Source organism: Puntigrus tetrazona, chromosome 22 (genome assembly GCF_018831695.1).
Source record: "Puntigrus tetrazona isolate hp1 chromosome 22, ASM1883169v1, whole genome shotgun sequence".
NCBI classification, from domain to species: Eukaryota; Metazoa; Chordata; class Actinopteri; order Cypriniformes; family Cyprinidae; genus Puntigrus; species Puntigrus tetrazona.
This window is the reverse complement of record NC_056720.1, coordinates 2,120,568-2,135,368: the sequence shown is the minus strand read 5'-3', so window position 1 is coordinate 2,135,368 and position 14,801 is coordinate 2,120,568. Positions and strand designations below refer to the sequence as shown.

General features: G+C 38.9%; 3 protein-coding genes, 1 long non-coding RNA gene and 5 other non-coding genes across 10 annotated transcripts in view; 8 read left to right on the top strand and 1 right to left on the bottom strand.

The window, feature by feature from the left end:
• Positions 1-2,628, top strand: part of pak2b (p21 protein (Cdc42/Rac)-activated kinase 2b) — a 9,623-nt gene extending 6,995 nt beyond the window's left edge. For both annotated transcript variants that reach the window (XM_043223385.1, XM_043223384.1), the window contains exons 12-15: positions 88-187; positions 1,112-1,308; positions 1,388-1,525; positions 1,618-2,628. In XM_043223385.1, the coding sequence (XP_043079320.1) occupies positions 88-187; positions 1,112-1,308; positions 1,388-1,525; positions 1,618-1,704 (522 nt within the window). In that variant the 3' untranslated portion in view covers positions 1,705-2,628. The remainder of the gene's footprint in view (positions 1-87; positions 188-1,111; positions 1,309-1,387; positions 1,526-1,617) is intronic.
• A 57-nt stretch (positions 2,629-2,685) lies between these two features.
• LOC122327838 lies at positions 2,686-5,838 on the top strand. Its single transcript, XR_006247726.1, has 3 exons — positions 2,686-3,421; positions 4,339-4,427; positions 5,167-5,838. It is a non-coding gene; the product is annotated as an uncharacterized LOC122327838 (long non-coding RNA).
• Positions 4,086-4,156, top strand: trnag-gcc. The gene has a single exon. It is a non-coding gene; the product is annotated as a tRNA-Gly (tRNA).
• On the top strand, positions 4,411-4,482 carry trnad-guc. Its single transcript has one exon. It is a non-coding gene; the product is annotated as a tRNA-Asp (tRNA).
• On the top strand, positions 4,673-4,746 carry trnai-aau. Its single transcript has one exon. It is a non-coding gene; the product is annotated as a tRNA-Ile (tRNA).
• On the bottom strand, positions 5,228-5,300 carry trnam-cau. The gene has a single exon. It is a non-coding gene; the product is annotated as a tRNA-Met (tRNA).
• Positions 5,839-6,403: 565 nt separating the features above from the next.
• aqp12 (aquaporin 12) lies at positions 6,404-10,779 on the top strand. Its single transcript, XM_043222262.1, is given in 5 exon segments — positions 6,404-6,514; positions 6,517-6,743; positions 7,919-8,210; positions 10,275-10,391; positions 10,465-10,779. Coding segments are annotated over 5 exon segments (828 nt in total). The 5' UTR covers positions 6,404-6,450; the 3' UTR covers positions 10,593-10,779.
• On the top strand, positions 7,434-7,507 carry trnai-aau. The gene has a single exon. It is a non-coding gene; the product is annotated as a tRNA-Ile (tRNA).
• Positions 10,780-11,399: 620 nt separating the features above from the next.
• Positions 11,400-14,780, top strand: LOC122327992. Its single transcript, XM_043223714.1, has 4 exons — positions 11,400-11,736; positions 13,102-13,407; positions 13,496-13,813; positions 14,287-14,780. Exons 1-4 carry the CDS (start codon positions 11,691-11,693, stop codon positions 14,391-14,393), a joined length of 777 nt encoding a protein of 258 aa, XP_043079649.1. The 5' UTR covers positions 11,400-11,690; the 3' UTR covers positions 14,394-14,780.
• The last annotated feature ends 21 nt before the right edge of the window (positions 14,781-14,801 follow it).

The window sequence follows — 14,801 nt, the reverse complement described above, 5'->3', positions numbered from 1 at the left end:
CACAATTGAACTCCCCTTGTATGTGTTAACAGGAAGTAAGCCTTACCCTTAACTAATGAACTTCCTCTTGTCTGTTATCTTACACAGTGTTTGCAGGCTCTGGAGTTTCTTCATTCTAATCAAGTCATTCATCGAGACATCAAGAGTGACAACGTGCTACTGGGAATGGACGGTTCTGTCAAGCTCAGTACGTTCTCACTTCTGCATGCTTTTCGACTAGAAACGGTCTGAAGTGTGAAGTTCAGCTAGATCGCAGCACAAAGATGTTTATTGTGGTTAGGCGCAAAATCTTTGAAAAGTGCCTTCACGCCTGGTTCTCTGAGAAGCAGACGCAGTAAGCGTCATGTTTGGTTTAGCTGCTCATTCTGAACAGTTGAGCTGCAAGACTTGACAGCTATAAAGAAACTGCAGGTAAACTGCTCCAGCAATAGACGCGAATGAAGTGTTTGGTTTTCACCCAACAGTACTTATTTGAAAATATTTTCTTAGTTTTTTTATGTAATCTGATACCATTTAGTCAACGCTGTTCATCGCAGCCCTTTTCGTTTACTCAATGTTTCTTCTAAAACAGTGTTGCAACCTGGACGTGCAGCATGAATCAGACTAGCCAACAGTAAAATTCAGAATAATCTTGTAGTCAGTGTAGATGCCATGTTTATTTAGGCACTATTTAAAACAATAGGCCTTATTTGTGAAAAAAACAAAATGTTTAAATTTATCGTAAAAACAGTTTTTGGTTTTTTTTTTTTTTTTTTAAGAACGATTTGGACTTGTCCAATGAATTGGACTCATTACATTTTAAGATGTGTGTGGTTATGTTTAAAAAAAAAAAAAATGATCAACATCAAATTACTCAAACCTATAACCCACTGGTCTACAGTTCTTACATCCTGATTATCATTGGTGTTAAAAATGGCATCTAATGCGACTGAGGTCCGAACAGCGCTCTTTTTTTTAGATTCAGACTCTATATGTTGGGGTCAAAGTTTGTGTGTCTGAGTTTAGTATTAAGTCATTAAATTCAGTGGAAGTGAACGGTAAAAATGGGCGGAGCTGCAGCACAAACCAAAAAATCTCTCTAAACCATATATTTCCATCTTCTACTTTGCAGCGGACTTTGGATTCTGTGCTCAGATCACTCCCGAACAGAGTAAGAGGAGCACCATGGTGGGAACGCCATATTGGATGGCTCCGGAAGTCGTGACGCGCAAAGCCTATGGACCCAAAGTCGACATCTGGTCCTTGGGCATCATGGCTATCGAGATGGTGGAGGGAGAGCCGCCGTACCTCAACGAGAATCCACTGAGGGTGTGTTGGTATCATAGGTTGTCCAAAAACTTAGCGATGTGGCTATTACAGAAACTAAACTCCCGAACTCTTTCCTCAGGCGCTCTACCTGATTGCCACCAATGGGACTCCAGAGTTGCAGAGTCCTGAAAAGTTGTCGCCAATCTTCCGGGACTTCCTGAGTCGCTGTCTGGAGATGGATGTGGAGAAGAGGGGTGGTAGCAAAGAGCTTTTGCAGGTAAACCAGTTAGCAACAAATACTAGCGATTAAGGAGTAATAGTGCGAAATCTGCGAACTTGTTCGTTGACTGTTTTCGCTGTCGTCTTCAGCATCCCTTCCTGAAGTTGGCCAAGCCTCTCTCGAGTCTCACTCCTCTGATTTTGGCGGCCAAGGACGCTATGAAGAACAACCGCTAGCTGTGCCCAAGAGCGCAGCGGACTGCTGAACACTCTCGAAATCTGTGCCAGGTGTTTTTGTTTTTTTCGTTAATTTTTTTTTTTTTTTTTTTTTTTACAAGTGTGTCAACAACATATCAGTGTTGCCAAAACAAAAACTCTGAGCATTTCATTTGGGTCTTTGCCTGTTTTTAAACCTGTATTGACCCCTGTGGTGTTGGGGGACATTAGATGTTCTCCTCGTCCTCCTGCTCTCGTTAGATTCTTGTGGGACTTTGTCTGTGTTTTACGTATGAACTCTTCTACTCTTTGGCTTCTCTAGACCTCGTGTGTTCCATAATTGGTCACCAGAATCAATTATGGTGATTTCAAATCCAGCTGGAGATCTTTTGTTAGTTTTTTTTTCTGTAGCCAGAATCACGACTGAAAACTGTGTAGCCTACTCCTGTTCTTGACCCGAAGGGAAGAGCACCTTACCGATACACGCCAACTGCGAGCAGTGAATGATTTTTGTAGTCACTTGTGCCTTTGTTGTTATTCCAGCAAACACCTTTATACTCTGTCTGAAGGGGCAGGTTCTTGCCATTGAACTTCCTCTAACCTGAGACAAAACTTTCATGTTATGAAATGTGTATATGACGTACTTCGAAGAAGAGTAGCATTTCAGTTGATGTAGTTAACCAAAAGCAGGATGCGTAGATTAGATAGGTGTATGTTTGTGTACATGAACACTTTTCTTGTTGTTTTAGTAACTAACAGTTTATTACGAAGTAAATGCAGTTGTCAAGAAGTCACAATGTAAGAATTGATAACTATTTTTATGCTTTTCAGCCACTTGTTTTGCAAGTAAAAGCCGGATTCCTGCAAACTTCTGTGAACAATACAGTCATATTGAAACATTGTGTACATCTCTTGTTCTTCATTAAAAGAGGACTTGAAACTTGAGATTGGAATAAACTCTCTCTAGGGATTTTTTTAGTAGTGTGTTTGAACCTTGTCATGAGTTAATGGGCTCATTCCTGTTGTGCAGTGATATTTGAGCTCTTTCACATCGCTGTTTTATGTTTGCGTTGCTTTACAGTGAAAACCTATTCCACTTCCTGATGGTTGATGGCATTATGGACCTTTTTGTTAGTTGCATACTCTCAAACTCTTACTTAATTGTGTTCAAAATATGATTTTTGTGTTGTTGTTTTTATACCTAATATTGTGTAACTTTACATGATCAAATGTGTGAATATTGCAATATATTTTCAGTTAAATTTTATTTATATATATATATAACTAACTACAGGAACATAAAGTACTGCATAGTTGAATTGGGCAATAATACATTTTAATATAAAAAAGTCAGTCATTCCATTTATTATTGATTTAAATGGGTCTGAATTAAGAGTAAGGAAATGTATTTATTTTTTTAGTATATTTTACACGTGCAAAAAAAGCAAACGGTGTTAAATACAACACAGTAAATTTGGATTGTTTTGTGTTAGTTTTTTTAGTTGTTTTTTTTTACATTTTAAATTTCCCGCCACTAAACCAACGGTTCCGAGGACAGCGGCGGGAATCACCTCAGAATGGCGGAGATAAGAAATGGCAATTATCTCTGTAAAAAGTGGCCTATTCTTATTTCGCATACAAACCTGAACGAAATTGAACGTGATTTAGGTAATTTGGCGTCGAAATCTGCGTTTGGGTGGATGCGAAGGACGTCGATTCGATCAACTCCGTCTCGTTGGTGAGTATGTTTTACGTTTGGTAACTGAACTAAATAGATCTTAATTTAAGGTAAAGGGATTTCTTTTATACGGACATAAGATGGTTATAGATGTTTATTGTAAGATGTTTCTTTTGGCCGTGCTCAGGTAATCAAACTTCTTGAACGAGATTTTCTTCAGTTAACACGAGTTCCTTATTAAGGTTAGCGCAAGTTCTGCAAAAAGGTCCACTTTTCAAGATACAAATCGACTTTTCTTTGTATTTGTGTGAACTGGTTGCTCTGTACCTGGTGTCAGTTTCAAGACTTTTAGCTTTGAAGCGCCCTTTAACATATTTACTAAAAATACGTTGAAATACGTTTAACGTATTTACTAGTATGATTAAATACTTGATATGGAGCGCCACCTAGTAGTTGATTAAATACCTCAGTCCTAAAACTTTTTTGTCCAAAGAAAACTTCACTTTTTCAGCTTTAATAGCTTATTTGTAGTTCTGTGCTTAAGTCAGTGGACGTTTTTAGTGTACCAGTCGTGCTTTGTATGTCCCGTTGGGACGCTGAGGTAAAAGAGAGTATCGTTTGGGATTTAAAAATGCTAAATACTTAGCGAAATTACAATGCGTTCAGTGCCGTGCCTCACTAGCGTCGACACAAAAGGTCCCGCGCAAAAGAGATCGCTATGTGAGCATTGGTGGTTCAGTGGTAGAATTCTCGCCTGCCACGCGGGAGGCCCGGGTTCGATTCCCGGCCAATGCAACACCTTCTTTTGAACATATTTTAAACACCAACGCTTTTGATATGCAGTGACTTAAGAAACAGGTTAAAATAAACTTTAGTTTCCCAGCAACAAATATCTTATCAAATCGCACATTTTAGTTCAACATTGTGCTAAAGAATATTGTTAAGGCTAGAAGCCTGTGTTTTTCTCATTTTTTCAGATGACGTCCTCGTTATGAGCACAGTCACCGAAGTGCAGCAGGAAATACGTAGGACAGCTTCGAGACCTTCACTCCTCGTTAGTATAGTGGTAAGTATCCCCGCCTGTCACGCGGGAGACCGGGGTTCGATTCCCCGACGGGGAGAATAAGCTTTTTTTTTTTGTACAGTTTTTTGAACAAAACTCGTTTACTCGATGACAGATGTGTATCTGAAGATACCTAAGAATAAAACCAGTTGTTTTATTTTAAGTCAAAACACCCTACTAGTACTTAGACGACTACTCTAAACTAGACCTGTTGTTTTTAAAGGCTGATTTTGTAGGTAGGGCTCCAGGGCCGGTTAGCTCAGTTGGTTAGAGCGTGGTGCTAATAACGCCAAGGTCGCGGGTTCGATCCCCGTACTGGCCATGGTTTTGCTTTCAGTTTTTAAAAATCTGGTCTATAATAATATTAAGATAATTTTAAGAGATTTAAGATTTAATCGCTGATTTAAAGTGTAGTTTAGGTACGCAAGAAAACTAAACTAATTTAAAAACAAAAGAGAAGATTTGTCATTTTGATTTTTTTTTTCGCATCTTTGTAGTTTTTTTTCTGTACCTCCAGTCAGTGGTTCGTTTTACTGAATGGTTCTAGCTATATTAGTAATTGAATCAAAATTATTTAATTTAAAAAAATGCTGCTAACTAGCTAAAATATTTGATTAACATTTATTTTAAGTAAAGTATTTTTAGCACTTGCGATGAAACGCCCACAGGGTGGCAGCACTTCTGATATAAAACAACGCTAGCCGCTTGAAGCATAAACTATCCCTAAACTCTCTTTCCACAGATTTCCGCTCAATGAACCGATGATGGCGAAGTCTCCAGCAAAAAAAAAAAAACAAAACTTGTGCCCCGTGTGAGGCTCGAACTCACGACCTTCAGATTATGAGACTGACGCGCTGCCTACTGCGCCAACGAGGCCTGAGGAGCCGAGCTGCCTAACCTGGTCATGTTCCCGCAGTCTGTGAGTCTCAGCTCCCTCCTTCATTATCAACGTTTGATTATATCTGTCATGATCCCAAAAGACGGAAGAAACACAAAAAAAGGACTGAGGATCGGTTCAACCTCAGCCACTAGAGGGAGCCAAAGCGAACAGCCACGTGCATCAATTACATTCAAAACTGTGTATTTCAAATATTAAATGCATATGGGAAAAAAATGCATTCAAAACACATGTTGTAAATAACATATTGAAAAAAGGTTAATTTAAAAGGCATAAAAGATTACTGGTCTTAGTACATCTTGTACATTATCTCAATATTTAGATTTTTTTGCGCATAAAACAACATGCGAAATCGAAATATGCATGTATTAAATGACCGTATATTTCAAATGGATGCAGTGAATCTAGAGCAAGTCAAGATTTACACTAAAGAAGGATAAATTCAAACTCTCCGAAATGTACAGATTAAAATGTATTCATATGTAAAAAGAGTGCATTTGAAACGGAAATATTAAATTAAAAATTGTAGATGCGTCTGATAATGTGTAGTGATAAAATACATACTGAATAAGGATTTTAAATGGATACATTCAATTAAAATTATTAGATTTAAAATAAAAAATTGTAAATTTAAACTTTTATCAAATTGAAATTATAAATTTTTATATATATATATATATATATATATATATATATATATATATATATATATATATATATTTTTTTTTTTTTAAATCACATTAAAAATGTAGCATTAAAATGCATATAATAAATAAGCATTGCAAAATGTCAAGAGCACATACTACATTTAAAAATAAAAATTGTAAATTTAAAGTGTTTAAAGTGTTAAAATAAAAAAATAGATGCAGATTAAAAGCACACAGAAACTAACGGTTGTGCGTTTAAAAACGCGTCTGTATTTGATCGAGCAGCGACAGCCCAGTTTAAACAACGAGAGCCGGCCTCGCAAACAAGCGCTCTGCCAAAGTCGGCCTTGAAGAGGTCAGAGTGTTTTCTGGGCCTGATAAGAGCGCGGCGCGTCCGAGTGCCACGTTATCACACGCTTTGAGCAAATACAGCGGAGCCGAGCCCGGAGCCCTCTTTCCGTCGAGCAGCAGCAGCAGCAGCATGTCGGCCCTCAATGCCTCGCTGGGGTACTTCCTGGCGGTCGTCGGGGCCAGCGCGGCCGGCCGGTGCTGTTCTCCCGCTGGGCCTTCCTCGCCGAGTTCACCGCAGCGTTCGCGCTGGCCGCCTGCCGCCTGGAGGTGGACACCATCGCGGAGGTGGGGCAGTGGGCCGGGGCCCTGGGGCCCGACGTGGCCGTCACCATGCTCTTCGCGACTCTGGCCGTGCACGGGGCGCTGATGCGGGGCGCGAGCGGGAACCCGTCCGTGACGCTCACGGGGCTCCTGCGGGGGGAGGCGGGCGCGGCGCCGGTGGCCCTCGGCGCCGGGCCCAGCTGCTCGGGCGACGCGCGCTGCTCGTCGCCGGCTGCTACTGGCGCATGGAGCTCAGCGACATGCACATGATCAAGAACCTGATGATGTCCGAGTGCGGCACGTCGCTGCTGGTCCCGCCGGCGCAGGGCGTCCTCGTCGAGGCCCTCGGGGCCCTCGTCTTCCACCTGCTCCACCTCGTCCTGAGGGACGCCTCGCGGCTGCTGCAGGTCCCGTCTTCGCGCGCTGCTCACCTTCATCGCCACGCAGGTGACTTCAAAGGAGAAACACACATGCACTTAAGATGAGTCTGAACTGAAAAGGCATGCATTTAGCTTTTAAATAATGCAGTATGCACACACGTTCAGATGCATGCATTGTTTAAAATGCACGTTCATTAAGTTAGGACTGTGCACATACAATGCATGTTGGATTAAAAACTATATGTAACTGAAATATTAAATATAAGGTTGTAGACGGGAGAACAAGCTTTTTTTTTTTTTGTACAGTTTTTTGAACAAAACTCGTTTACTCGATGACAGATGTGTATCTGAAGATACCTAAGAATAAAACCAGTTGTTTTATTTTAAGTCAAAACACCCTACTAGTACTTAGACGACTACTCTAAACTAGACCTGTTGTTTTTAAAGGCTGATTTTGTAGGTAGGGCTCCAGGGCCGGTTAGCTCAGTTGGTTAGAGCGTGGTGCTAATAACGCCAAGGTCGCGGGTTCGATCCCCGTACTGGCCATGGTTTTGCTTTCAGTTTTTAAAAATCTGGTCTATAATAATATTAAGATAATTTTAAGAGATTTAAGATTTAATCGCTGATTTAAAGTGTAGTTTAGGTACGCAAGAAAACTAAACTAATTTAAAAACAAAAGAGAAGATTTGTCATTTTGATTTTTTTTTTTTTCGCATCTTTGTAGTTTTTTTTCTGTACCTCCAGTCAGTGGTTCGTTTTACTGAATGGTTCTAGCTATATTAGTAATTGAATCAAAATTATTTAATTTAAAAAAATGCTGCTAACTAGCTAAAATATTTGATTAACATTTATTTTAAGTAAAGTATTTTTAGCACTTGCGATGAAACGCCCACAGGGTGGCAGCACTTCTGATATAAAACAACGCTAGCCGCTTGAAGCATAAACTATCCCTAAAAGGCGGGCGCGGCGTCGGTGGCCCTCGGCGTCGGGGCCCAGCTGCTCGGGGCGTACGCCGCGCTGCTCGTCGCCGGCTGCTACTGGCGCATGGAGCTCAGCGACATGCACATGATCAAGAACCTGATGATGTCCGAGTGCGGCACGTCGCTGCTGGTCCCGCCGGCGCAGGGCGTCCTCGTCGAGGCCCTCGGGGCCCTCGTCTTCCACCTGCTCCACCTCGTCCTGAGGGACGCCTCGCGGCTGCTGCAGGTCCCCGTCTTCGCCGCGCTGCTCACCTTCATCGCCTACGCAGGTGACTTCAAAGGAGAAAACACACATGCACTTAAGATGAGTCTGAACTGAAAAGGCATGCATTTAGCTTTTAAATAATGCAGTATGCACACGTTCAGATGCATGCATTGTTTAAAATGCACGTTCATTAAGTTAGGACTGTGCACATACAATGCATGTTGGATTAAAAACTATATGTAACTGAAATATTAAATATAAGGTTGTAGATTTAAAACGATACATTAAATGCATACAGTAAGGATTATGCACATTTTACTTTTAAGCATAAATTTGTGTTTTAAATAAAGATTGTAGATGTCAAGTGCATGAAAAGATTGCATTGAGAATGCATATTAAACATTTGTAGTTTTCAGATATTTAAAACGTATTTAATATATTAGGATCGTATGCGTGTAAAATACATGCTGAATTAAAAAGTAGATATATAACAGAAATATAAAAAAATATTAGTTACATTAGAACAATTGTAGATTTAAAATGCGTATATTAAGGATTTAGCATTTGAAATGCATGTATAAAATGATTTATAAAGTATATTTATGATTGTATATTTCTTATGTAATTATTGTATTTAAAACGCACGTATTAAATAAGTGAAAAACCACAGTTCAGTGACTAAATGAAAACATGTCGATTTCAAAAGCTCAAATAAATAAAGATCATAGATGCGAAATGAATATAATAAATGAGAGTTAAAATATATGTTAAAATATATTAAACAAAAAATTGCACATTACAAATATTAAAGATCTGAATCAGGACTGTGGATTTAAAATGCATATATTACATGATAAATTACAGATGTACAGATGTTTCTCAGCACATAGAGACTCTTTCACCTAGATATCACACTATAGAGACTGTGTCTGTTCCCCGAATTAGAATATACAGAGAACGTCCAAACCAAATCAAAAGCAATAATTTAATGTCCAACAAATTAAAACTACCTATAATTCAAACAAGCAAACGATAAAACTTGGCTCAAGCTAAATATTAGATCACTTTCCACAAAAGCACTTTATGTATATGATTTGATCAATGATCAGAACCTAGATTTGCTTTGTTTGACAGAAACCTGGCTAAAACCAGATGATTATATTACTCTAAATGAATCTACCCCCAAAATTATTTCTATAAAAATGAGCCATGTTTTAAAAGGTAAAGGGGGAGGTGTTGCTACAATTTATAACAATATTCTTAGTACTTCTCAGAGGGCAGGCTTTAAGTATAACTCATTTGAAGTTTTGGTGCTGCATATAACATTATCTACAGAATCATGTGCTAGTGATAAATCTTCTGTTATGTTTGTACTGGCTACTGTATACAGGCCACCAGGGCACAGCACAGATTTCATTAAAGAATTTGCTGATTTTCTAACTGAGTTAGTACTGGCCGCAGATAAAGTCTCGATTGTTGGCGATTTTAATATCCATGTTGATAATGAAAAAGACTCATTAGGATCAGCTTTCTTAGACATTTTAAACTCCATTGGGGTTAGACAACACGTCTCTGGACCTACTCATTGTCAAAATCATACTCTAGATCTAATACTGTCACATGGAATAGATGTTAAAATGGTTGAAGTTCTGCAGCAAAGTGATGACATTTCAGATCACTATCTAGTCTTGTGTGAACTCTGTATAGTTAAACCTGTAAACTCTGCACCTTATTACAAGTATGGTAGAACCATCACTTCCACCACAAAAGAAAGCTTTCTAAATAACCTTCCTGACTTATCTCAATTCCTTAGTTCATCCAATACGATGCAAAAACTTGATGATGTAACAGAAACTATGCACTCTCTTTTTTCTAGCACTTTAGATACAGTTGCTCCTTTGCACTTAAAAAAGATAAAAGAAAACAATCTGACTCCATGGTATAATGACAACACACGCACCCTAAAGAGAGCAGCCCGGAAAATGGAGCGCAGGTGGAGAAAAACCAAATTAGAAGTATTTCGTATTGCCTGGCGGGAGAGTATGCTGTCATACAGAAAAGCATTAAATTGCAAGATGTATATTTGAAATGCAGTTGACTGTGAATAATGAAGTGTGTGTGCTCCCAGGAAATAACTACACGTCTGGGTACGTGAACCCGTCGCTGGCGTTGGCCATGACCTTCACCTGTCCGGGACACAGCTTCTTCACCTACGCTCTGGTCTACTGGCTCGGGCCCCTGATCGGTGAGTCCTCGCTCCTCTCAGAAACGATCTTTGTTGCGGCAGGGAAATAATAAGCGTGGTGTGTTTTGTCCAGGCATGAGCCTCGCGCTCTTCCTGTATTTGGGAAACATCCCGCTGCTCTTCAGCAGGAACCTGCTTTACTCGAAGAAGACGCGTTTCCGGCTTCCCAAAGGAAAAGGTCCAGAAGACAAGAGCAGCTGAAGAGTTCAGACCGGTTGTGCATTTAGGAGCCTGAGAACACTTTATTTAACACAGGAAAAATACTTATAAAAAAGGAAATAATTATGCAGAAGTACAGGTTAAAAAAAAGAGTGATGTTGTGTCTGTACATGGCACTTTGAGCTAATATTTAGAGTACGCCACAATGTAATAAAATCATTTTTACGTATTTCATAATTGCTGTCCTTTATTCCAGCTCGTGTAGAAACACCTGCTATTCTTGATCAACATTTTAAACATTATATTTATAGGTTAAAAAGTAATACATTGTTATAAAAATCATATATATAAAAATATTATAATTTGATATAAACATTATATATTATGTGTGTGTGTATATATATATATATATATATATATATATATATATATATATATATATATATATATATATATATGCATATATATACATATATTAGTATTTTTAATGATATATATAATTCAATAGAAAAATTCAGATATAGAAAATTCTATTATATATATAGTATTTTTATGATATTTAATTATTTATATATATTTATATATATTTTATTTTCACCTATGTGTGATTAATAGAAAATGTTTGCTCAGAAAAGGCACACGCGTCTCTTTTCGGCCGTGAGATCACCAATTATTAGGAGTTTGACTTTTAAACAGCTCCGAATAAATGGCGCTAACATAAAAGTTTGTTTTCCTTTAGAGCAGCGAGCCCCAAAAAAAACGGCTTACATTTCCAAAAACCTGCAGCAGACATTTTACAAACACTCCACGATCAAATCACTTCATAAATGAGGCCCTGTCGCTTCATAACGTTTATCACCATGCATTTCTACATCTTAGTTAATGCTAATTCATGCTCATTTAAAACCACACGTGATCGAGTACAATTTCAAATGATTAAAATGCAGTGTTTGAATGAATCCAGTCTTTCGTTTTAGTGAAAGTCACTTCTCTCTGGAGCATTTCTGATCTGCTGAGTCTGAGCTTTAAACGAGGCCAGCAAACGCCTGTGGTTTATCGTGTTTGAAGCACGCTGTGGTGTGAGGTGTGCTTTCTTACATCCGCAAGCAGACTTGAGAAGAACAGACTGAAAAACTGAGGATGATGTTCTTGCTTCTTCTTGTGCTGATCTCCTTCATCTCTTCAGGTGAGCCACTGAAAACATCGTCGAAAGTACGTGTTTAATTAAGCACGGGTGAAAAAGTACCCTTTACCTTACTAACTTAACCGACGATGGCTTCAAAATCGTTGCAAATGAAAAGATGCAGAGTTCACGATAATACTGTAGGAACCATATTGGAAAAAATGTTTTGTCGTTTCCAGCCAAAATATCCAAAAAATTGTTAAATAAGGGTAAGACCAATGGGGTAAGGAAAAATGATCTTCAAACACAAAACAAGATTGTTTTATAAGATCGTTTTTATTACCTTTTTTTCAGAAAACAAGGCAGTAATTTTGACACGATTTAAGAAGTTTTAGATATTTTGGCTAAAAAACAAGGCAAAAAAACGATCTAGAAAAGCATTTTTTGCACCAATCCAGGCTGCTTACAAGCGTTTAAAGCGGCGGACCGCAAAACTGAACAGTAAGCCCAAGAACGGTAAGTGTGAACTCTTACCGTTCTTGCTCTGAACAGGTCTTCTTACAGTGAAGCGTTTCTGTTTCACGCCTCCAGAAAAACTTTCTGGTCGCTCGCGAGAAAAGGCAGGGACCGCATAAAAGGGCAGTTACAGTAAGTGAATAAATACTGTTAATTAGACAGCTGATGGTTCCACATACTATATCACTATATAACTATATCATAGTGCCCAAACTAATTGTGGTACTACCCCATTTTTGGTGTTGCTGCACTGAACAAAGACATAAAAGCACGAGCCATGACTCTTAGCGACAACAAAGAGGGTTAAACCAGTGACACGAGCGACACTTTCCCATTCAGAAATACGTCTATAGCTCCTGCGAGCCCCTCCTCGGTGATTGGACTGTTTGCGTAACGAGCAGCCAATGAGCGCTCGAACGATTAGGGTTTACGCCACATGCCTTAACTTTTTAAAATGAAATGGTCCCAAAAAAGGCCAGTTTGACAGCCGTTACTGTTTTAGGCAACACGTAAATATCTCCAAAAAATGTGTTGTTGGGTTTTGTGATGCTTCACCAAAACTGAAAATTACGCCATAAACGACTCACCCCAAAGCCATCCTAAGTGTATATGAAGTTATCCCGGCTCTTCCAAGCTTGGTAATGACCATTTAACTGAAGCTCTGTAGATCACATATATCTGCAAGGTAAAACTAACATATACGCTATCATATGTCCTAAATCCATCGATCTGCTTCAGAGGACTTGTAAGTATAAGTCTTGATTAGTTTGATCTCGCAGTATTTGCGGATGTATCCGATTTAAGGAGCTTCAAAATAACGGCCGCTATCCACAAGCATTAGAGGAGGAGCCTGTGTTCGTCTGAAAGACGAAAGTGACATGTACTTGAGAGGGTGTTTTATATGATCTCCAGGTGTGCTTTCCGATGAAATTGAGTTCATATCAGGGATGAAGGGAGGTTCTGTCACTTTGCTCACTGGTGTCGCTGAAGTACAGAGAGATGACCTGATACTGTGGACATTTGAAAATAAAGACAACCTGATCGCTGAAATCCATAAGCAGGTTAAATATGTGTATCACGGCAAAGAACATTTCATGCTGGAACAAAAAACTGGATCTCTGTCCATCATAAACATCACACCTGAGCACTCTGGAGTTTACGAACTCACAGCCATCAGCGGCGGGAGAACCTTGTACAAGAGATTCGGTGTTACTGTCAGTGAGTTACGGTGCTTTTGTGTTTTGGTTTATTTTACATTAAAGGCTTTGAAAAAGACACATTAAATCTGGAACGTCTGCTTATGCAGATACTTTGGAAATGAACGCCGCTTACCTGCCGGTTCCTGTCATCAGAAGAGACTCCTCACAGTGTGCTTCATCATCTTCATCTTCCTCAAACTGCTCACTGTTGTGTTCGGTCGTGAACGCGAGTCACGTGACTCTCTCCTGGTACAGAGGAAACAGTTTATTGTCCAGCATCAGTGTGTCTGATCTCAGCATCAGTCTCTCTCTACCTCTGGAGGTGGAACATCAGGATAAAAACATCTACAGCTGTGTGATCAACAACCCCATCAGAAACCAGACTCAACATCTGGACGTCAGCAGACTCTGTCACACGTGTGAAGGTACGACAAACCTAGCGCTACTTCACTTTGGAGATCTGAAGAGTTAAAGTGCGTTGGTAACTATAACAATAACTATATCAATCTCCATCAACAACATGCAGATATCAAACGATAACTATATTAGTCTCCACGCCAGTATTAACGTCCACGTTGATGGACAATAACTAACTATAACGCAAACTATATTGGTGTCCACGGCAATGAACAATAATATTATCATCTATAGCATCAGATAATAACCATAACAGTAATTAAATTGCTTAGTTAATACAATACTGCTTTTTGTCTAAAAGTTCTTAAAAGATTTTGATTAACTGAAGAGTTTTTATCAGCAGTGTAATGAAAAATAATAACTTTGAAAGGTGATTTTCCAGTAATATTATTCCTCTTTGTTAGTATAGAGTAGATATTTAGTTATATTTATGGTAAAAACAGGCCTTAATGTTTCTGTGTTCTTCGGTTTCTTCCCGCAGACTCGGTCTCGTGCTGCGGTCCCAATGAAGCTGTGATCCGATTGGTCGTCTCTGCTCTGGTGGGCGTGGCTACTGTCGCTGCCGTGATTTATGACTTCAGATCTTGAAGAGTCCATGGAAAATTCCTAAATTGTAACCTAAATGGTTTCGCTTAAATGAATATATTAGTATGCGAGACAGAACTGGCTGCTAAGCTCTTTCAAACTAAACCATTATTTGGAAAAACTGTAAATAAAGCTTCAAAAGAATAAACTTTTAAAACTTGGGATTTGGGAATGTACATATAAACGTGAAAAACATTGCTATTTTTTCAAATGCAAAGGTTATAGTCTTGCATTAAAACCATTAACGTTAACAATTAACCTACCGTTTTACTAGAAATTAAAGCAAAAAAACAATTACGGTAAAATTACGGTATTTAACTGTGGTTACACAAATAGTAATGCACTAAATAATAATGCATGGTTACTACTGTTACACGTTTTAGAAATAAAAGACCTATACCTAAATAAAAA